The sequence below is a fragment of the Macaca thibetana genome, chromosome 3, assembly GCF_024542745.1.
Source record: "Macaca thibetana thibetana isolate TM-01 chromosome 3, ASM2454274v1, whole genome shotgun sequence".
NCBI classification, from domain to species: Eukaryota; Metazoa; Chordata; class Mammalia; order Primates; family Cercopithecidae; genus Macaca; species Macaca thibetana.
In genome coordinates, this window is record NC_065580.1 from 146,256,675 (window position 1) to 146,279,275 (window position 22,601).

Consider the following 22,601-nt stretch of genomic DNA (forward strand, 5'->3'; position numbering starts at 1 on the left):
GGCTCTGTTACCCAGGCTGGAGGGCAGTGGTGCCATCTTGGCTCACTGCAACCTCTACCTCCTGGGTTCAAGCAATTCTCCTGCCTCAGCCTCCCAAGTAGGTGGAATTACAGGCATGCGCCACCACACCCAGCTCATTTTTGTATTTTTAGTAGAGACGTGGTTTCGCCATGTTGGCTAGGCTCGTCTGGAACCCCTGACCTCAGCTGATCTGCACCTCGGCCTTCCAAAGTACTGGGATTACAGGCGTGAGCCGCCGCGCTCGGCTCTATAAACGTATTTTTAATTTAAACATTTTACACGTAGAGCTCAATGGCTGCTGTTAACACCAAGCGTGTGGGCAGGGCCCCACCCCAGGACGCTCCCTGCTCAAGGTCAGCCGCCGCCGCCGCAGCCTCGGGCTCCCCGCCGCGCCGCACCAGGCAGTTCCACCCCACCGGCCATTGTGGCGCGAGCCAGTCCCGGCCCCGGGTCACGTGCCGCGCCCCGCCCCGCCCCGCCCCGGGCCACGCGTTGCCTGCGGCCCCGCCCCTGGGTCACGTGTTGCCTGCAGCCCCCGCCCCAGGTCACGCGCCGCCAGCCGGCGCGCCCGCCCCCGACTGCGCGCGACTCCTCGCGGCCACCGTAGAAGGGCGTCGGGCGGCCGCCGGGACGGAAGCCGGGAGGCGCTGCCGACCGCGCCTGCGACAGCATCAGCCCTGCGCGGAGCGCCGGCCCGATGGCGGCGGCGGCGGCGATGGCCGAGCAGGAGAACTCCCGGAACGGCGGCCGCAACCGCGGCGGCGTCCAGCGTGTGGAGGGCAAGCTGCGCGCCAGCGTCGAGAAGGGCGACTACTACGAGGCGCACCAGATGTACCGGACCCTGTTCTTCAGGTACCCGCGCCCGGCCCTCGCCGCGGCCCGGCGCCCGCCCCCGCCGCCTCCCATTGGCCGCGGTGCCTCGCCCCGCGCCCCCATTGGCCCGCGCCGGTGCCTGTCGCGGGGCCGAGTGAGCCAGGGGCCGCGGGTCGCCCGGCAGAGGGTCTGAGCCGCGCTTCCCGGGTTTGGCCCTGCCTGGCCCGGCGCCCCGGCCCCTCGGCCTCCGACTCCCGCCTCGGGTTCCCTCCCCTCCGCCGCGTTCCTCCCTGGCCTTCCCCTGCCCCTGGCTTCCACCTGTTCCCTCCTCCGCCCCCCTACGCCCCTCAGCCTTCCTCTCCTCGGCCGCCCCCACACTCGCACTTCGGTCTTTCTCCTCGGCCGCCCCCCCAAGCTTGGTTTCCCTCTCTCTCCCTGGCCTCCCCCTTCTTCTGTCTCTCTCTCCCCGGCCCCACCCCGCCCCTCGTCTCTCTCTCCTCGGCCTCTCCCTGCCCCCCGCCTCGCTCTCCCTGGCTTCCCACTGCTCCCTCCGTCTTCCTCTCTTTCCCCGGCCTCCCCCTGGCCCCACTCCTTTCTCTCCTCGGCCTCCCTCTGCCCCCCGCCTTTTTCCCTGGCATCCCCCGGCCCCCCCTTCTCTCTCTTCCTCCTGCCCCCAACCCCGGCTCGCTCTCTCCCCAGCCTCGTCCTTTTCGGCTTCCCTCTCCTAGCCTCCACCGCCGCTGGACCTCCCCCACCTCTCCCGTGGCCTTCCCCACTCCACTTCCTTCCCCCAGGCCTTCACCTTCTCCCCACCCCATACCTCCCTGTCCCAGACCTCCGTGCCCGGCCTCCCTCTCCGTGTTCTCTGGCTCCACCGCCCCTCCCCCATCTCCCTCCATCTCTCCCTTGGTCTCCACCTGTTCCCCTCCCCTTGGCCTTCCCAGGCCTTCACCTCTCCCTCCCCCCCTTTCTCAGGCCTCCCTGCCCGGCCTCCCCGTCCCCTTCCTCTGCCTCCACCTCTCTGGGCCTCCCCTTGCCTTCCCAACCTCTCCCCTGGCCTCCACCTGTTCCGCATTCCCCCACCTCCCTGCCTCCCTCCTCCTGGCCTTCAGGTTCTCCAGCCGGGCCCTACACCGAGCTCCACAGGAAGTCGCTGGCGTTCCTCTCACCGAGGGTCCAGGCTGAGGGTGAAACCGCTTCTCTGTTGACGCCGCCTGGCCTGCCGAACCGAGTCAGCCGCCTCTGGACCTAGGCGCGGTGACACCTGCGCGGCCCGGTGCAGCCTGGCGGGCGAGTGCGGGCAGAGCCGGCTGTGCTGGGTTAACTGCACGCCCCTCGGGACTGTGACCACTTGGAAGTTCCAGGCTGCTTCGGGCTTGGTTGATCTCTTCAGGACTGCTCTGTTACAATATTTCTGCTATCGTATAGTTACTGCAAAAATGTTTCAGTTGTTCTGTGTGTGGCATTCTGTAAATTATGCATATCAGGTTATCTCTTAGGGCTCAGGTCAGGGAACAGTTTGGCCGGTTACTGGAGGGATTGGGTCTGTTTTAAAGATAATTTCAGAGGATTTAGTCATTTCCGTGAGGTACCTTTTACTTCTAAACTGCCACAGGACAGTGGATGTTTTGATATTGTATTTAAGGGCAGTCTGGCTTTCATACAGTTTAGGCCTGGTTTTATTTGGTTTGGTATTCAGGGGTTTTTTGCTTTTAATAAACTTTTTTTTTTTTTTTTGAGACGGAGTCTCGCTCTGTTCTCTCTCCCAGGCTGGAGTGCAGTGGTGCGATCTCGGCTCACTGCATCCTCCACCTCCTGAGTTCAAGCTATTCTCCTGCCTCAGCTTCCCGAGTAGGTGGAATTACAGGCGCGCGCCACCATGCTCAGCTAATTTTTGTATTTTTAGTAGAGACGGGATTTCACCATGTTGGCCAGGCAGAAACTCCTGACCTCGTGATCCGCCCGCCTCGGCCTCCCAAAGTGCTGGGATTACAGGCATGAGCCACCGCGCCCGGCCAGTAGACTTTGCTTTTTAGAGCAGTTTTTAGTTTGCAGCAAAATGGAGTGCAGTGTGTCCTGAATCCCCCCTTGGACAGCCTCCCGCCCCACGGACACCCCTCCAGAGGAGTCCTTCAGGGACCCATCTCCCACATCGGAGTTTGCGCTTGGTGTGCGTGGGGATGAGAAACCGCGTCAGAGCGTCACACAGCACAGCTCCATATCCTGAACATTCTCCGCTGGGCCTAGGTTTTAAATCCTTTCTCTCCATAGCAAGTCCACTTGTTGTCTGGAGAAGTCTAGAGGTGCCACTTTGGTTGTAGTTTGCTAGCTTATGTTTGAATTAAACACGGTCTGTGGTGCCTGGCCTGTGCCTGCGCCGGGCTGGCTGGAATGCAGCCTGGATAGGCGATTGGTCCGCACTCAGTGGGGCTGGGTGCTGGTGAGCCCAAGCGAAAGTGGGCTTTTACCAACCCCGGGCAGGGAGTAGATGTCATATCGCTGCTTACTCATTTATGCCAGGAAATGAGAAAACAGGAGTGTTTTTGTCAGTAGTTGTCAATCTTAGCTGACCCGAACGGGCTGGGATGAGACCCTGGCCTCTGTTTGAAGAGTGTTCACGTTGTTTGTACAGCCCGGGCTGAGGACAGTGGACGTGAGTCCCTGACTGTAGGCTTATGAGGAGACATCTTACATGACCTGAAGGACAGCCTTGTTTCCAGAATTTTCTATGAACCTCGACATACTATAAATGCACACCAGGCAGGCTACATTGCGTCTTATAGTTGTATTGTAGATGCTTTTCTTTTTTGAAAACTGAGCTGTTTAATTGGTTTAGAAAGAGATTCGCTTTCCTCCTTAGAAGAAACTACTAATTTTATCTCTGGCAGAAACAAGTCTTTGATGCATGACGCTTATAGCGATACGTTTTAATGCTGGTTGAATTTGTCACTGAACGTGTAGCAGCTCCCAGATGGCACGGGTTGTGATAGTGCCTTCAACCTGATTGTTCCTCAGGGATCAAGGCGAAGGTGTCAGTAGTTACTAAACCGTAGAACGCGAGCCTTCCAATGGGTAGAGGGGCCATAGAGCTGTGTGATGGGGAACTTTTATGTCGTTCAAGATTCACCCTGATGCCTGCCATGCCTAGAGATTTGTATATAAATATTTGCTGAATTTGCCAGGCAGTGGTGGCTCACGCCTGTAATCCCAACACACTGGGAGGCCGAGGCGGGTGGATCCTCTGAGGTCAGGAGTTCAAGACCAGCCTGGCCAACATGGAGAAACCCTGTCTTTACTAAAAATACAGAATTAGCTGGGTGTGGTGGCGCCCGCCTGTAATCCCAGCTACTCGGGAGGCTGAGGCAGGAGAATCACTTGAACCTGTGAGGCGGAGGTTGCGATTAGCCGAGATCGTGCCATTGCACACCAGCCTGGGTGACGAGAGAAATTCCGTCTCGATAAATAAATAAATATTTGCCCAATGATTAACCAGCAAAAGTGGATCTCCCCCAAAATAAACACAGTGTTCCTTGTTTTGAGCCACTTCTACGGTGACTGGGGATTTGTCAGTTTTGGTTTTCAGTGATGAGTGCCTGGTCGAGGGAGTATTTTCACAGTGAAACCAGGGAGGTGATGAGTGTTCTGTGCCCTTAAGCTCTCTAGACTGGGAAGCCTTCTGGCCACGTGTGACGTTGTGGGGTCACCTGGCAGGGGCATGGTGCGGCTTAGCTCAGAAAGCCTGGACTTTAGGGTCACACGCCACCTCTTACTGGGCCCGGGACACGTTACTGAACCTCTCAAACCTTGGCTTGGAGCCTTTCAAGCCAGGAATGAAGACTGAGTCAGCAGCGGCAGCTGTCACCTCACTGTCACCTGCTGAGACAGCATCCTTTTCTTTCCAGGGTAGAATTCCGTGTGGATTCCCAGCTCTGCTTCAGAGCACTCCATGGGTGGGTCGCTTCCAGAGAAGTCACATTCCCCAAGTTACGGTCTTTGTTTTTTGAGACAAGAGTCTCACTCTGTTGCTCAGGTTGGAGAACAGTGGCGCGATCTCAGCTCACTGCAGCCTCTGCCTCTCAGGTTCAGGCAATGCTTGTGCCTCAGCCTCATGAGCAGCTGGGACTACAGGCGCCCGCCACCACGCCTGGCCAATTTTTGTATTTTTTGTAGAGATGGAGTTTCACCATGTTGGCCAGGCTGGTCTTGAACTCCTGATGTCAGGTGATCCGCCTGCCTCAGCCTCCCAAAGTGCTGAGATTATAGGTGGGAGCCATAGCACCCAGCCATTTTTTAAAATGCTTTTCTGCCCATAAATATATATAATTGCACGTTTACATTTAAATATTTATGAAAAACGTGTAATTTGGTGAGGTCTGACATGAGTGAACTATGACCAGTCAGGACATGGAATATATCACGGCTCTGTGGGGCTCTGCAACCAGGCCTCCTCGCCCCCACTCCCACCCCTCCACACCCCTGGCACCCATGCATCTGCGGGCTGCACTTAGGTGTGGTGGCGTTTCCTGGACTTTTATGTACGTGGAATCACAGCGTGCGCTTTCTGTCTAACGGCTTGAATTCACGCACCACGGTGACTGGGAGACTCCTCCGGGAGAGTCCTCAGTTCCTTTCATTGCTGAATGGTGTTCCCTGTGTGTCTCCGGCAGAATCATTTATCTCTTCAGCTGTCAGGTGAATCTGCCAAAAGACAGTGTTCGTTGACGTATTTTTAAATATTCTAATGTTTATTTAAGCCTCGGGTTTGTGTGCAGGCTTTGTTGATTTATTTTTAAATATTCTAATGTTTATTTTAGCCTTAGGTCTGTGTGCAGGCTTGTTATATAGGTAAACTCGTGACTGGGGTTTGTGGTACAGATTATTTCAGCACCGGGTACCAAGCATGGGTACCTGACAGTTTTGTTAAAATGATTTTTGAGTCTCTTCCTCTTCCCTCAGGCAGGCCCCGGTGTGTGTTGGCCCCTTTCTGTCCCTGTGTTCTCATCATTCAGCTTTCACTTCGAAGTGAGAACGTGTAGTATCCGGGATTCTGTTCCTGCGTTAGTTTGTGAAGGATAATGGCCTCCGGCTCCTTCCAAGTTCCTGCAAAGGGCATGATCTCGTTCCTTTTTATGGCTGCATAGTACTCTGCGGTGTATATGGACCACATTCTCTTTATCCATCTGCTACTCACAGGCCCCCAGCTTGATTCCACGTCTGTGCTGTTGTGAGTGGTGCTGCAGTGAGCATTTGAGTGCGTTCGTCTTTATGGCAGAACCATTTAGAGTTCTCGGGGTATATATGCAGTAGTGGGATTGCCGAGTCGAATGGTTAGTTCTGTTTTTAGTTCTTTGAAGAATTGCCATACTGCTTTCCAGGATGGTTCAGCTAATTTACACTCCCACCAGCAGGGTACAAGGGTTCCCAAGAGATACCTTTTTTTTTTTTTTTTGGAGACAGAGTCTCGCACTGTCACCCAGGCTGGAGTGCAGTGGCACGATCTCGGCTCACTGCAAGCTCCGCCTCCCGGGTTCATGCCGTTCTCCTGCCTCAGCCTCCCGAGTAGCTGGGACTACAGGTGCCCGCCACCACGCCCGGCTAATTTTTTGTATTTTTCGTAGAGACGGGGTTTCATTGTGTTAGCTTGAAGGTCTCGATCTCCTGACCTCGTGATCTGCCTGCCTCGGCCCCCCAAAGTGCTGGGATTACAGGTGTGAGCCACTGCACCCATCCAAGAGATGCTGTTTTAACTCATAGCCACAGCAGTTTAAGGTGAAGGAGAGGAAGGAATTGGGAACCCAGCAGGTTTGGTATCGCTGGGTGTGCGCCCCACAGAAGTCGCGCAGGAGCTCCTGGTTTGCCTGGTTGTGCTAGAGAGAAACCGACCTGGTTCACCTGGTTATGCTAGAGAGAAGCCGACCTTGCCCCGTAGATGGCACTGGTTATGGTCATCACCTGATTTCTCCACACTTTTCCCTGCTGGGTTGAGGAGTCGGCATCCAGGCCGAACGGATTATTAGTGCTCTTCGGAGCCACCATCCAGGCCTTGAGGGGCCTCAGCCTTGGCTGCAGTATTTGTAGATTCACTTTTAGAAACTTGATGTGGCTGAGACCGCAGCCTGGGAGGCAGTGACCTGCAGCAGCCGCCCACACAGTGGTGGGTCCGGCTCCTCCTGCCACATGGTTGCTCTTGCAATGTGTTTGCCTGATTTTTTTTATTGCGGCCTCTGAGCTGCTTTTGTTTCTTCAGTCATCTAAAGAGATTTTTTAAAGGAAAATGGTCCAGTGTGTGCGGGGCACGCTGTAGCCCAGGGCCCAAGAGGAGCGTCGTGTGAAGGAGCTGTGCTTGGCGGCTCAGGTCCCTTCTCAGAGTGAGTCCTGGCAGAGCGGAGCGGCCTCACATTCCCTGCAGGAGCCCCGCATCTGGGCGCGGGTGGCTTCAGCTCGAGGCAGTCGGTGCAGGGGTCCTTGTGAGGTCTGTCTGGCTGCCTGTGCCCGGCACCTGCGTGCGTCTTGAGTATTTCCTCTTCATCCTCCATGTGTCCCTGGTGGCTGAATGCGCGAGCCAGCTTCCCTCTGCCGAGAGCGAAGGGCGGGATTCGCCCCAGGAGCTTGGTCTTCCTTCATTTGACACCAACAGTTTCTGCCACTAGTTCTCATGCTTGCATTTCTGTGTTCTACTTTTTTTTTTTTTTTGGTTGAGACGGAGTCTTGCTCTGTCGCCCAGGCTGGAGTGCAGTGGCCGGATCTCAGCTCACTGCAAGCTCCGCCTCCTGGGTTTATGCCATTCTCCTGCCTCAGCCTCCCAAGTAGCTGGGACTACAGGCACCCGCCACCTCGCCCGGCTAGTTTTTGTATTTTTTTTAGTAGAGACGGGGTTTCACCGTGTTAGCCAGGATGGTCTCGATCTCCTGACCTCGTGATCCGCCCATCTCGACCTCCCAAAGTGCTGGGATTACAGGCTTGAGCCACCGCGCCTGGCCCTGTGTTCTACTTTTTAACGTGTTTGTAAGAGAAGAGCAAAGTCAGCTAGATTGTTTGTCCAGACACTTTGCTCTGTGGATACAGATTCTTTGACCGGCAGAGAGCACCATCGCTCTCTGGCTCTCAGCGCCTCTGTCAGTAGGCAGAAGCCGTTTCCCTGTCTGGAAGGCATGTCTGGGTGTCCACACAGCACGGCCAACAGTGCGCAGCGTGCAGAGCCAGGCCGGGAGAAGGCCCAGCCTTGCCCAGCTGCCCCCTACTCTCCCTGGCCTCGGGCCTGAGAGGGTACCTGTCCCGGCTTAGTCACCTGGAAGCCAGAATCCTTCACAGCTTCCGGAATTCTCCAGTGCAAGAGGAAGCCATCCATGTTCAGAGCTGCTTTAGACGGTTTGCCCGTCACTGGCATTCCTGGACCTGGAAACGGGCACCCCCAGCCAGGCCAGGGACCACTGTGTGCCCAGAATTCTCCTCCCGTTCTTTTTCCCCTCGCCTGGCTCACAGCTGCCCTGGGAAGAAGGGAGCCGGCCGCAAGGTGCAGTCCAAGCCGGGCCGGAGGCCGAGACCATCGGCAGTGCCCCCCACAGCAGGCTTCTCGTGCAGGAATATGGGTCACTGCCTTCCAAGGAGTCCTTTTTCTTCTTCTGGTTTTTAAGCTGCCACCACTTGCTTTACCTCCGATAGAAGCATCCAGAATACTGTAGTATCGGCATAAGCAAAAGCCGGGGTGGTGCTTGCTCAGGGTCAGTGCATCGGTTCTGCCCATGGCCCTGCCGGCGGCAGTGTGAGGCCGGGTGTGTCTGGAAGCTTGTTTTCCCAGAGTGCCCTGTGCCAGGCGGCTCCCGGCCTCCTCTGAGTCAGTCACAGCCTTGCAGGACTGGAGCCAGGATGGCCGGTCACAGAGTCAATGGTCCTGTCGAGGCTCCTGCTGTGGTGTTGGGGTGGGTCTCCCTCCAGAACCTTCACTGTGCAGGGAGCGCAGCAAAACCTGAGGCCTGTCGGAGGCCTGCGGGCTGACGGGGGGCGGGGCACTTTCTTTCTTGGGTACAGGCTTTTCCCTCCTGGTGCCCTGCCTCTGTGCAGCCCGACGGGTGGGAAGGCATGTGTGCCAGGCTAACAAGATGCCCTAGTCATGGCGAGGCTGTCTGTGTTTGGGATCCCCGGCTGTGGTGCCTTCTGAAGAGGAACCCTTTTCCTGTGGTTAACTGAGCAGCCAGCCCTTCACGTTCTCAGCTGGCCGTCCCATCCTGGCAACACCAAGCTCACATTCCGGCCTTCACCGGCATTGCTGTGTCTGTTTACCACCTGCACTGCAATTGTTTTTTGTTTGTTTTGGGGGGATGGCGCCTCGCTCTGTCATCCAGGCTGCAGTGCAGTGGTGCAATCGTGGCTCACTGCAGCCTCGGCTACCCAGGCTCAAGCAGTCCTCCCACCTCAGCCTCCTGAGTAGCTGGGGCCACAGGTGCACGCCACCATGCCCAGCCGATTTTTGTGTTTTTCGTAGAGACAGGATCTCACTATGTTGCCCAGGCCAGGCTCAAACTCATGGGCTCAAGCGATCCTCCCACCTCAGCCTCCCAAAGGGCTGACATTACAGGTGTGAGCCCCCGAGTCTGGTCTGCACTGCCGTTTACTTAATATTTTTCTTTAACTAGATTTATTTTTAAACAAGGCTTTGTCCAAGGACATTTGGCTTACAGACACAGAGCTGATTAACTGGTTATGTATTTTTTGATAAGGCAGCTAAGAAAAATGTGTAGCTGATGAAATAGCATGTGCTGGGCCCCACCACTGGGCCTGGGAGGTGCAGCGCGTCCCAGCAGAGGCCGCCTCCTGCCTGCCACGCCTGCTGTTCTCACAGGCAGGGGCTCTGCTGCTTAGAGCAGTGTGGCCATCTCGGCTTTTCTCCTCATCGTCTGTCGCACACTGGTCCCCACCACGCCTCTCGCCGCCCCTGCCTCTGTCCCTGTGTAGCCCGAGGAGCTCCAGCTTTCCCCGGCGACGGTGCTCTGGGAGTGGGGACATGATGCAACCGTGCACCCCAGACCCTTCCCTGTCCTGGGGGGAGGAGTGCGGCACGCAGAGGAGCAGAGGGCAGGGACACTGGCCCCGTAGGGGAAGAAGGTGCTGCTGTCACAGCCATTACTGTCCTTGGTGGGACCCCAGCCTGGAGTCCGCCATCCTTCGGCCCCTGCCTGTGGCCACTGAGCTCTCAAGTGGCCACGTGCACATCCCCTGCTCCTTCCCTGTCCACCTGCCTCGCCCAGTGGCCTTTCTGGTCCCAGCTGCTGAAACAGTGAGCTGCTCCAGGGTGAGGCTGCTTTCTGGCTCCTGGCATATTTGGACACAGATGGGCCCTTAGTAAGTGTCCAGAGGTGCCCCACACTGCCCTCATGGTCAGCATGACGCCCAGGGCAGACCCTCTTCACACAGCACCTGGGCCTCAGGAGCTGCTGCCCTGTTCTTGGTGAAAAGCATCTGTGCGTAAGGGGAGCACCGCTTTTAGGATGCCACCCGTTCCTGGGCACCTTGTTTTTAGCTTCTGACCTGAAGATGAGCAGGGAGTGTGGTGGCGAGAGCGTGTGGGTGCGGCTCACGGTCTCCTCTCTGTGGCAGGTACATGTCCCAGAGCAAGCATGCGGAGGCCCGGGAGCTCATGTACTCGGGAGCCCTGCTGTTCTTCAGCCATGGCCAGGTACGCCGTCTTGTTCCTCCTGCATCCCTTCCTGCTCCCGGCAGACAAGTTGAGGTGGGAGTGACATGGGAGGGGCCTGACAGGCATATCTTGGGCTGCCCTTGGCCTTGGCCACTGGGGCTGTGGGTGGCGGAGGGGCCCAGAGTCCCTGGCTTGGCTGCTCCCCTCTCAGGGCTGAGACGCTGCGCTGCGTTTGTGCACAGTGGGGCTGAGTGGGCATTTTGGTATAAACGGCCCTGTCCATTTTCATTTGATTCTTGGCCAGGAGATCTGTTTTTTGGCGGCATTGCCAAGGGACGTGGTGCTCAGAATAGACTCCTCAGCACTGGCCACGCTCTGGCTTCTGCTGGAAACCCAGCCTTGTCTTTTCTGTCCTGAACAGGTCAGAGCTTTGTTCTTGATTTTTGTGTGTTTCTCTCTTTTGTAGCAAAACAGCGCAGCAGACTTGTCCATGCTTGTCCTGGAGTCCCTGGAGAAGGCAGAAGTGGAGGTGGCTGACGAGCTGCTGGGTGAGCATCCGGCCCTGCACCCCGGGACCCTGTGACGGTGGCCCCGGTGCGCCCCTCCCCGGGCCCCTGCGCTGTGTTTGGTGTCTGCGTTTGGGGGTCCGCCGTGTTTGGTGTCTGCGTTTGGGGGTCCGCCGTGTTTGGTGTCTGCGTTTGGGGGTCTGCCGTGTTTGGTGTCTGCGTTTGGGGGTCTGCCGTGTTTGGTGTCTGTGTTTGGGGGTCTGCCGTGTTTGGTGTCTGCGTTTGGGGGTCTTGTGCTCTGGGGTTCACCCTGCTGCAGAGGCAGTTCTCACCTGGTCCCGGTGAGCCAGGCCCCCTGGCTGGCCCTGGCCCGAGCACACTGCAGGCTGAGCAGCACCTGCTGTGACTCGTCGGCAGGGTATGATCGGGGCCCTGGCCTCTCCCCTGCTCTGATGGACAGTGGCCTCCCCGCCAGCTGGCAAGGTGGGCGCTGGTTCAGGGTGGGGCACCATTTTATCCAGGGATTTGACTTGTCGGCATGTCCTGTCGGGTGAGCGTGAGGTCAGCAAAGCCCTTCTGTGGGCGGCCTGGCTGCGAGTCCCACTCCTAGTCCCTGCTGCTCTGGGAGATGCCCCCGAGCCAGAGCCAGGTATCCAGAGCGGCCACAGGTGTTCCTGGACTCCAGACTCCCCACGGCACCTTCCCCAGCCCTTGCCTCGGCCAGGGTGTCTGTCCTTCCTCACTGTGCTCTGGGGCCCATGGTGCTGGCACCGCGGTGGGCAGGTCAGCAGGGTGGCCCATGGCTCACTCAGGGACACCCACCAGCTTCCTCTGCCTGTTAAGTAGTTGTGGATTGAAATCCACTTCCGTAAGGTGTGTGGTACAGAGAACCGGAGTTGCTGTGCGTTTCTCTGATGAGGGTCTGTGCTCTTTGCAGAAAATCTGGCTAAAGTGTTCAGTCTGATGGACCCCAACTCTCCTGAGCGCGTGGCCTTTGTGTCCAGAGCCCTGAAGTGGTCCAGTGGAGGCTCCGGGAAGCTGGGCCATCCCCGGCTGCACCAGCTGCTGGCCCTTACCCTGTGGAAAGGTAGGTCTGGGGCCAGGGTGGGCGTGGGCCCCTCTCTGCTCTCACGGTGTTGATATGCACTGTGCATTCCAGTCCATCAGGGTCACCCACTGGGGCAGGGGTGGGGTTTCACCCTGTGGTCATGTGGGTCGGTCCATGGAGGCCCGTGCACCATGCCAAGCCCCCGATCAGATCCACTGCCCCGAGAAGCTGCAAGACGGGGGGCAGGCGACCGCCTCTCCAGGCCTTCCCGTGGGATGTTCTGACCCTCAAGGAGGCAGCCGCACCCTCACAGGGCCTACACGTGCTGCTGCTCCTTTCTGGAACGTTCTTTCTAGCGCTGGGATGATGCCATGCCTTGTTTTTCTCCTTTACGCTGACCTCATCTTCTGATGAAGCCTTTGCGGGGATTAATCACCCTGTGGTGGGGCTGATGAAGCCTCTGTGCGGGTTACTCACCCTGTGGTGGGGTCTGGCTGGCTGTGTTCTGCAGCTCTGAGGCGGGAGTGGTGCTGGGTAAATGTTGAGTGACTTGAATGAGGTGCTAATGGGGGTTTAGAAGTGTCCTCCCCAGGGCATTCCCTGGGAAATGGGGTGGCAGGTGGCCCCAGTACCGTGAGATGGTTTCCTTCCTGCTGTCGGGAGGCCTGCTCGGGTCTGCATGTGCCTGGGCTTGGCGGGTGAGGGGCAGCCCCGCATTGGAAGCTCTAGGAACTTGGATCTCGGCTGAAGGCCTTTGCTCCAGAGACCAGGGCTCTGAGCTTGAACAGCTCCTCCTAGACACAGCTGTGCTCCACCCGGCGCGGTGGCAGCTGCACGAGGGCCCATGTGCTCTGCACACGTCAGCAGCCCTGAAATGCACGCCCGTCCGACCTTGTCCCTGGTCATGCAGGTTCCGCCTGGGCTGTGACAGGAGGTTCAGCACCCTCAGGCACCTGGCAGGCCCTCCTGACCTTCTCCCCAAGCGACAGGAATGGGAAGGTTGCAGATCCGAGTAGAATTAGGAGGCTCTTCTCAGAAGAGCCTGGCAGAACCTGGCCCTGGATGTGTGCCGAGTGGCAGGGCACCCACAGGGAGATGAGCCAGTGCCCACCTCTCACCTCAGTTTCCCCGTGGTCGCCTCCTTCCTCAGAAGGGGCTGGCCCAGGCTGGTGCCTCCTTGGTCCCTGGAGCATACCTGCTGCCACCTTCCCTGGCCTCTGGCTACAGCAGGCCTCCTGTACTCCACCTGTCCCTGAGCCAGCACGCCTCCACACAGAACACGGCCGCAGATGACCCTCCTCTGCCCTGCATAGCGAGCTGCCGCCTGTGTGGGTCCCACTGCCAGGTTGGGGAGTCAGGAGCTGCCCCCACACCCTGCCTGGGAGCTGTCGCCCGTCTTTTGGATGAGTCAGGAACACCTACGTCAACACTGGGTGGCCGCCCTTGCCACACCTGCGCACAGGCCCTGTGGGGAGAGCCAGGCAGTGGGTGGCGTGGGACAGGTGATGCCCAGTGCCCAGGAGACCTGCATGGCAGTTCCTAAGACAGGCACAAGCGATCATGAGGGACGTACGTGTCTATCTCCCCACCCACCATGGGGTTAGGTCGAGGCAGTCCAGGGAGCGCGTGGGAGGGCTGTGCTCGTTGCATCTGCAGAGATTCTCTGAAGAGGGACCTTGGCTGCCTCCCACTGGGGTAGGCGCGGGCCCAGGTCCCCGACAGCATGACAGTGCTGTGAGACTTCGATGGACCTCACCCGGGGAGCCCAGGCCTGCTCCGTGCCAAGGTGGCCACGCACGGCCTCTGCTGTCCTAAGCACAGGCCCCATACAGGACCTGAGGCTGGGGCTCCACGATACTTGGGCTATGTGCTTCCCTGGTGCTTCTCTCCTGGGGATGAAATCATACCCATAGGTAAAGGTTTGGGAATGTAGGGAGACAACAGGAGACAAAGCAAGGTGACAAGGACTCTGGCAGCCACAGAGGCAGCAGGAGGGCCCTGGAGGCTCCTGTTGGGCAACGCAGTTGGGAAAGGGCCCACTAGGTGGGAGAGGCAGGCGCCTGGTGAGTGCTGAGATCTGCACCACGGGAAGGGCTGGGCTCCCAAGGCATGCACAGGGCCTGGGAGCGGAGTGAGTGTGAGTGGGTGTTAGGACGGGGCCTGGGAGCGGAGTGAGTGTGAGCGGGTGTTAGGACGGGGCCTGGGAGCGGAGTGAGTGTGAGCGGGTGTTAGGACGGGGCCTGGGAGCGGAGTGAGTGTGAGCGGGTGTTAGGACGGGGCCTGGGAGCGGAGTGAGTGTGAGCGGGTGTTAGGACGGGGCCTGGGAGCAGAGTGTGCCTTTGAGATATCAAGGGTTGATCGTTGGGTCAGTGTGGTGAGCACATCAGGCTGGTTTTGACTGTTGATTACATGCTAGATGCACTGGCCTAGGCCCTGATTACATTGCTCCCTATAAGTTGCTTCTGGTAGGTGGGGAGGGTCACATGTTAACACTCTATAACTGATCATTACAACGCACGTTAATGTGATTGGATTAAGCACCTCTGAGAGCTTGGAGGATGAAGGTGTTGCATGGCTGAGTGACTGTTCTCTGGTGATCTGTTTATTTGGTGCTGTGTGTGAGGTTTGGGCCGGCTCTGAGTCCCTATCGGGTACCTCTGCCTGTGGGCTCTGGCTGGGCTCTTCTCCAGGGCAGGCAGGTGGACTACAATTAACATAGAGTATCTTTCCACTTTTCCTATTCTATATTATATTCATGAAATGCATTCAAATTTTTCTGTGTTTCCTTTGCAGAACAAAACTATTGTGAGTCGCGGTATCATTTTCTGCACTCGGCGGATGGGGAGGGCTGTGCCAACATGCTGGTGGAATACTCCACGTCCCGCGGCTTCCGCAGCGAGGTGGACATGTTCGTGGCCCAGGCCGTGCTACAGTAGGTGTTTGTGGCTCTTTGGGTCTTGGCTTCCATCGCTGCCTTGGCCAGGCGGCCTTAGAGCAGGTCCCCTTGTCCCCTGCCCGAGCCATGCTGCAGGATAAACTGAGTTCACTCTGGGCAGAATCCACAGCGCACTTGTCAGCCAGAGTCACCCGTGATTATTCATAAGTTTAACCAGTTTCAAGAAGTATCTTAGAAACTCCCCCTTTCCCGACGGGCACTGGAGCGCCCTCCACATTGCGCCTCTTGCCTGCTGCCGGGAGGCCCCGCGGCCTCTGCTCTCCTCAGGCCTGCCTCGGCCTCTGCCTTCCCGCAGTATCTGGAAAAGCGGAAATGCACACCCAGGTCATAGAATGGTGAGCATCTACCCCGCGGGCCCTCCCGCCAGCTCTCTGGGGCATCCTGCAGGCCGAGCTCCAGGCGCTCCTGCTCCAGGTGCTGGCCTCTGCTTCCTTTCTCATGAAAGCGTTATTTGTGTCCATCAGTTTCTTCCCACAGAACAATGTGGATTTCAAGGCGGGCGTTGGGGAGTTAACGTGGGATCTGGGGACAGACACCCTCTGACCTCGGTGGTGCGCACTGCAGAGCTCTGCCAGGAGCTGGCGTCCGTGACTTAGATGAAAAGCTGGGTCAAACCTGGAGCTCCCTGGCTCTGCACCGCACTGCGTACACGTTTTCTCTGGGCTGACAGTGGCTCTGCCCCTGGGACACTGAGCTCTCCCCGTGGGCCCTCCTCGAACAGGAGCCAGGGTCTGTGTGGCACCCGCCAGCTGCTGTGCCGTGACTGAGTGTTCTGGTGCGGGCATCCTGAGGAGAGGAGAGCTTGCTCAGTGCATCGCATAGTTGAGTCTCAGGCTGGGGCCCAGCTCCAGAGCCTGGTGACCTTCCCAAGCTTCGTTCTCTTCACCTGTGAATTTCAGGCTTCCCCAGTATGCCCTGCACGTGAGGGGAGACACGTGTGAAGCACTGGGTTCCTCCGTGCCGGGGGCCGCGGGACCCATGGGCGCACGAGCTTGGGAAGGACGTGTCAGAGGCTGGCGCCTGTGCGGCCAGAAGCCATGTTCTCCAGCCCTTCCACCACCAGCATGTTCTCATTTCCAGGTTTCTCTGTTTAAAAAACAAAAGTAGCGCGTCGGTGGTCTTCACGACATACACCCAGAAGCACCCGTCCATCGAGGACGGGCCTCCATTTGTGGAGCCGCTGCTCAACTTCATCTGGTTCCTGCTGCTGGCTGTGGACGGGTGCGTCTTGGTGGTGGGGTGTGAATATGTGTGTTGTGTGTCGACGTGGCATGGGTAGCTGTGTGGGTGTGCGTGCAAGTGTAGCCATGGTGGGGGTAGCTGTGTGGGTATATGTATAGGGTATGAGTGTTGGGTGTAGACGTGGTATGGGTGTGTGTGCAGGGCTGTTGGGTGTAGACATGGTAGTGTGGGTAGCTGTGTGGGTGTATGTGCTGTAGTGTGGGTGTGTGCAGGTGAGTGTTGGGTGTAGACTTGTGGGTACAGGGGTGGGTGAGTGTAGACGTGATGGTGTGGGGGGTTGTGTGCAGGTGAGTTGGGTGTCGATATGGTGTGGGTAGCTGTGGGGGGTGTGTGTGCAGGTGCTGGGTGTCCATGTGGTGGTGTGGGTGTGTGTAGATGTGTGCAGGTGTGTTGTAGGTGTAGAGGGGGGAGTGTGTGTAGGTATGGGGTGTCTGGTGTGGGTAGTTGTGTTGGGGTACGTGCAAGTATGTGTGTTGGGTGTAGACATGGTGAGGGTGGGTGTGTGGTGTGTAGGTGTGTTGTCTGTAGACGTGTGGGTAGCTGCGTGGGGGCGTGCAGGTGTATTGGGTATAGACTTGGCAATATGGGTTGCTGTACGTGTGCAGGTATTGAGTGTAGACATGGCATGGGTAGCCATCTGGGTGTTTGTAGGTGTTAGGTGTGGGTGTGGCGGTATGCACAGGTGAGTGCTGGGTGTAGGCACGGTGTGTGCAGATGTGTTGGGTGTGTAGGCGTGTGTGCAGGTGAGTGCTGGGTGTAGGCACGGTGTGTGCAGATGTGTTGGGTGTGTAGGCATGTGTGCAGGTGAGTGCTGGGTGTAGGCACGGTGTGTGCAGATGTGTTGGGTGTGTAGGCATGTGTGCAGGTGAGTGCTGGGTGTAGGCACGGTGTGTGCAGATGTGTTGGGTGTGTAGGCATGTGTGCAGGTGAGTGCTGGGTGTAGGCACAGTGGTGTGTGCAGGTGTGTGTTCGGTGCAGGTGCGGTGGTGTGTGCAGGTGAGTGGTGAGTGCAGGTATGTGTTCAGTGCAGGTGAGTGGTGAGTGCAGGTATGTGTTCAGTGCAGGCGCGGTGGTGTGTGCAGGTGAGTGTTGGGAGTAGGTGCGGTGGTGTGTGCAGGTGAGTGGTGTTTACAGGTGTTTGGTGCAGGCATGGTGGTGTGTGCAGTTGTGTACGCAGGTGAGTTGGGTGTAGGCGCTGTGGTGTGCAGGTGAGTGGTGTGTAGGTGCGGTGGTGTGTGCAGGTGAGTCGTGGGTACAGGTGTTCGGTGCAGGCATGGTATGTGCAATTGTGTGCACAGGTGAGTTGGGTGTAGGCACGGTGGTGTGTGCAGGTGTGCAGTGTAGGCGTGGTGGTGTGCAGGTGAGTGGTGGGCGTAGGTGCGGTGGGGTGTGCAGGTGAGTGGTGGGCGTAGGTGCGGTGGGGTGTGTAGGTGAGTGTGCACAAATGAGTGTTGGGTGCAGGTGCATGTTTGGTGTAGGCGTGGTATGTGCAGGTTAGTTGTGTGTAGCCACGGTGGTGTGTGCAGGTGAGTGTTGAGTGTAGGTGTGTGTGCAGGTGAGTGGTGTGCGCAGGTGAGTGGTGTAGGTGTGACGTGTGCAGGTGAGTGATGCGCAGGTGAGTTGTGTGTAGGCACGGTGGTGTGTGCAGGTGTGTTGGGCCTAGGTGCGGTGGTGTGCGCAGGTCAGTGCTGGGTGTAGGCGTGGTGGTGTATGGGTTAATGGTGTGTGCAGATGAGTGGGGTATAGGCACGGTGTGTGTGGGTAAACTGGGCGTAAGTGCAGTGGTGTGTGCGGGTGTGCAGTGTAGGCACGGTGTACAAGTGTGTGTTGGGTATAGGTATGGTGGTGTTCAGGTGAGTGGTGTGGGCAGGTGAGTGGTGTGTGCGGGTGAGTGCTGGGTGTAGGCTCGGTAGTGTGCACAGGTGAGTGGCATAGGCGCGGTGTATGCAGGTGAGTGGTGTGTGCAAGTGTGTTGGGTGTAGGTGTGTATGCAGGTGTATATTGGGTGTAGGTGCAGTGGTGTATATAGGCGTGGTGGTGTGTGCAGGTGACGTGTGTAGGCGCGGTGGTGTGTGCAGGTGTGTTGGGCATAGGTGCAGTGGTGTGTGCAGATGGGTGTAGGTGTGTGCAGGTGAGTGGTGTGCACAGGTGAGTGGTGTAGGTGTGACGTGTGCAGGTGTTGGGTTTAGGCACAGTAGTGTGTGCGGGTGTTGGGCCTAGGTGCGGTGGTGTGTACAGGTAAGTGTTGGGTGTAGGCTCAGTGTGTACAGGTGAGTGTTGGCTGTAGGCGTGGTGTGTGCGGGTGTGTGTTGGGTGTAGGTACGGTGGTGTGCAGGTGTGGGGTGTAGGCGCGGTGGTGTGTGTGGGTGAGTGTTGGGTCTAGGTGTGGTGCGTGCAGGTGAGTGATGTAGGTGAGTGGTGTAGGTGAGTGGTGTGTGCTGGTGAGTGCCAGGTGTAGGCGCGGTGGTGTGTGCAGGTGAGTGTGGTCCTGTTCTCATCTAGCACATCCCTGTGTCTCTGTGTCCCAGTGGGAAGCTAACGGTGTTCACTGTGCTATGTGAGCAGTACCAGCCATCCCTCCGGCGTGACCCGATGTACAACGAGGTGAGAGCTCAGGGCTGGGGAGGGAGGAGGAGACCCCAGGGCCTGGGTCTGCCGGCTCCTGAGCCTGCTGCCTCTGCCTTGCAGTACCTCGACCGCATAGGACAGCTGTTTTTTGGCGTCCCGCCCAAGCAGACGTCTTCCTACGGAGGCCTGCTCGGTAAGCTGGGGCGCCCTTGCCACGCCCACTGCAGCCCTGGGTCGGTGTGGGGTCATCATCTGCCCAGGCAGGGCCAGTGCGGTCCTTCATGTAGAAGTGATTTTCTGCTCTTTCAAATGTTTCTCAACTTTTTTTTGTTAGTAGGAAATTATATTTTAGAGTAGAGAATTCTAGCACGGTGCCTCCCAGCCCCGTCTCCACTCCAGAGCTCCCCATCCCCGAGGTTTCTCCCACTTCCTGGCAGGGGTCACGTCGCGTGGCCGGCTGTGTGCTCACCTGTTTATCTGTGCGCCATGCCAGGTGGCCTCTGTGAGCCTGGTGTGCCTGGACATTGCCGGCCATTATGCTGGGACAGGCAGTGCTGCTGTGGCTGCGGGGTCACGGCGGGGCAGGTGTCTGTGGGTGGTGTCCCATGCCACCGCGGGAGAGGCCCCTCACTGAGGCACCTGCCTTCCCAGTGTCATCTCTTTGGGTTTAGTGGGAGGTGTGAGGCGGTGACCTCTCTCCACAGCTGTCTGCCCTGGTGCAGCTGCATCGCGTGGCAGGCCCCGTCCTCCCGGGGTGCCCATCCACACACACTGGCCCTCACTGTGCCCCACGGCACAGGCTCCTCCACCCAACACCCGTCAGGAGCGCCCTGACACTTCTGCATGGCTGTTCTGTTGAAACCGCAGCCTGGGCTCCTGTTCCACAGAAGCGCCGTCGGGCATATCCTGCGATTGGGGTGATATCGTGGATAAGAGAGGGTGACACCACCACGGCCATGTCTTTGTATTCGGAGAACACGGTGTAACGTCTCACTTGTTCGTTTCAGGAGACGTTTTGGACTTTGGTTTTGTATGTAGAGTAGTTGTTGATTGGGTAAAAATCGGATGACAGTGACTGCAGTTGGCCCCTGTGGGAGCAGCCGTTGAAGCTTTGGTGCATCCAGTTGATTCGGGTGTCACCACAGGGTGTGGCGCACGTGTGCTCCACGGTCGCGCTTCCCTTTGTTGAAAAGTGTTTTTCTGGCCGGGCGCGGTGGCTCTCGCCTGTGATCCCAGCACTTTGGGAGGCCGAGGTGGGCGGATCATCTGAGGTCGGGAGTACGAGACCAGCCTGACCAACATGGAGAAACCCCATCTCTACTGGAAATACAAAATTAGTCGATCGTGGTGGCGCATGCCTGTAATTCCAGCTACTAGGGAGACTGAGGCAGGAGAGTCGCTTGAACCTGGGAGGCGGAGGTTGCAGTGAGCCGAAATCACGCCATTGCACTCCAGCCTGGGTAACAAGAGCGAACTCTGTCTCAAAAAAAAAAAAGTTATTTCCGTGAGGTTGTGTTGGCTCTGTAGGGCCCTCCGTGGAGGGTGGTTCTTTAGGCCCCCATGCCTGCTCCCTGGTGCCGTTGGTGGACATGGAGCGCGGCTCTGTAGAGCCCCCGTGGCTGCTCCGTGGTTTCAGTATCTCTTTATGGCTATCGGCTCCCTGTCTTCCAGAGGGTCCTGTCCTGGGGTTCCTGGGTCGCAGACAGTAGCGTTGTGAGGCTTTTGCTGGTTGCGTGGGACACTGGGACACCTCACGAGACGTCTGTGGGAAGGAGGGGCTTGGGGGCCTGTGGGAGGCTGCCTGGGCCTGACTGCCACAGTGTCCTCCTTTCCAGGGAACCTTCTGAGCAGCCTCATGGGCTCCTCAGAGCAGGAGGAGGGAGAGGAGAGCCCCAGCGACGGCAGCCCGATCGAGCTGGACTGAAGCGGCCGGGCCACGTGGAGACACCACGGTCGACGACGGCTCGAGGGACGTTTCAGAGGCGAGTCCTGGGTGGCTCCTCGCCTGGGGGCTCCCGGCCCTGAGGCTGGCGGTGGCCGCGTGCCGGCGCGTGTCTGTTACTGTGCGGCGGCTTAGGGTGGCGCGGCTGTGGGTTGCTGTGCTGCTGGGGCCCGGGAGCGGGGCCTCGCCCCTGCTGGCCGCCGCGTCCCCCAAGATTGACCACAATAAAGCACAGGCCTTGCCGCGGCGTCACCCTCTCCCACTCCTTTGTTCTGGGTCCTTTCGGGAGGGCTGATGGGCAGCACAGGAAGCCCATCCTCAGCGGGGACTGGGCACATCATGCTCCTTGCCTGGCATCCAGCATAGCTGCGGTCACCAAAGCAGGCACTGGCCCTCGGACATGAGCGCCCAGCCGGGCCCATGTGGTCTGCAGATGCGAGCGGCTGTTTTTGAGCACGGGGCCACTCTGCGGTCACGGTGAACTGGTCCCCGTCGCAGACGGAGCGCACGTGCCCGCGCCATGTTCTCAGGCTCAGTGGAGGGACGCGTTCGGCAGGACGGTGCCCACGGGTACTTGCAGCTGTGTCCCATGTGGCATCCCGGAGCTGCACCCTGCCGGTCTGTCAGCGCCACGCTGCTGTGCTGGAAATGCCACTTTAAAAAGGGATACCACGGGACTCTGCCCATCTCTTTCATAATGCAATATTTATTTGTATTGGGTGATTGATTTTTTTGACCTGACATTTTAGGTTTTAACCAAATAACCGGTCCAGGAGTGAGCAGCTCCGTTCTCTGTCACAGATGCTATTCCAGATGTTACCAGAACAATGACAAAAGGGGAGACGCTCTATTTTTTCACAGTTAAAGGACAGTTGCAGATTGATACACAGTTGTGCATGGGAAGGGGAAACGCACAGCTTTATTTCCTGTAAAGTGGAATTTAAGGAAGGCTTGTGTGAACCGTTGCGCATAAATAAACCCTTTCTACCGGGCTGTGCGACGCTGGTCCTTTCTCGGGCGCCCACCCGTGGGTGTGGGGGCCTCTGCTCTCAGGGCTGTGCCTGGGAGCCCCCAGAGGCGGCGTGCCCTGTGGCCAGACTGCCCGTGCGTGGACGGAGCAGAGGGCTATCGGGAAGTCTCACATTCACTCGGCTGTGATTTTAGAAGTAAAGTTGTGTAATTTCATTGAAATTCATAAAAACCAAATCCACCAGGTCTGGGTGTCGCAGCCTCAAAGAGCAAAGCCCTTGGGCTGCCGGGGAGGCAGCCGTGCAGAGAGCCCGTACCCTGCCCTAGGTGCTGACAGGGCACCCGTCCCTGCCGTGTGGCACTTGCTGTGAATAGCGAGTGTGATCCGGAGTGACAGGATTATGTGTGCAGCGTCACTCCGGCTTACCGTGAGACGGCAGGAACAGCTGGCCAGAGCCCTGCAGGCGGCCCCCCTGTGGCCTGTGCTGAGCCTGCACCGCGGCGTCCGCCTCTCCCTGCCTCAGGACTTCGCGGTGGAGTCACGGTCCATCCGTATGCCTGCTGGGAATGCTGCGCGCGAGGGGAGGCCCTTCCCCACAGCTGTGTCCACACAGGGAGGGCTGGACAGCGAGCGACCCCTGCTGCAACCACCTTCTGTGCCTGTGCGTCTTGCCTGGTTTGAAAAATGCTTTCCCCCATTAAAAAGTTGCTCTGTGGTCTTTAAAACGTGACAGTCATCAGCGTCCTCAGCGCACACGTGGACACATGGGGACGTGCACTCACACAGCACGTGCCCACACTTCCACTCTGTGGGGAGGCTGTGGGCACTGCTGGTTGCCCCCGGGGGTGTGTCCAGCGCAGCCCAGGGCTCTCCCTGACCCAGGCCCAGTCCTCTCATTGCT

General features: G+C 58.2%; 2 protein-coding genes across 4 annotated transcripts in view; one reads left to right on the forward strand and one right to left on the reverse strand.

Moving 5' to 3' along the window:
* The window catches only part of PRKAR1B (protein kinase cAMP-dependent type I regulatory subunit beta), a 329,737-nt gene extending 328,435 nt beyond the window's left edge, over window positions 1–1,302 (reverse strand). Inside the window, exon 1 of the mRNA XM_050784250.1 lies at window positions 1,299–1,302. The gene's annotated coding sequence lies outside the window, so the exon portion shown is untranslated. The remainder of the gene's footprint in view (window positions 1–1,298) is intronic.
* On the forward strand, window positions 575–21,723 carry GET4 (guided entry of tail-anchored proteins factor 4). Of its 3 annotated transcripts, XM_050784264.1 has the most exons (9): window positions 579–873; window positions 10,429–10,507; window positions 10,935–11,016; window positions 11,912–12,061; window positions 14,816–14,954; window positions 16,059–16,199; window positions 18,749–18,824; window positions 18,909–18,981; window positions 20,624–21,723. In XM_050784264.1, exons 1-9 carry the CDS (start codon window positions 719–721, stop codon window positions 20,710–20,712), a joined length of 984 nt encoding a protein of 327 aa, XP_050640221.1. In that variant the 5' UTR covers window positions 579–718; the 3' UTR covers window positions 20,713–21,723. The 3 variants fall into 3 exon arrangements, with proteins under 3 accessions (XP_050640220.1, XP_050640221.1, XP_050640222.1); XM_050784263.1 differs by having other exon boundaries at window positions 575–873; window positions 18,749–18,981; XM_050784265.1 differs by lacking the exon at window positions 579–873 and adding an exon at window positions 975–7,202 and having other exon boundaries at window positions 18,749–18,981.
* Window positions 21,724–22,601: the final 878 nt, after the last annotated feature.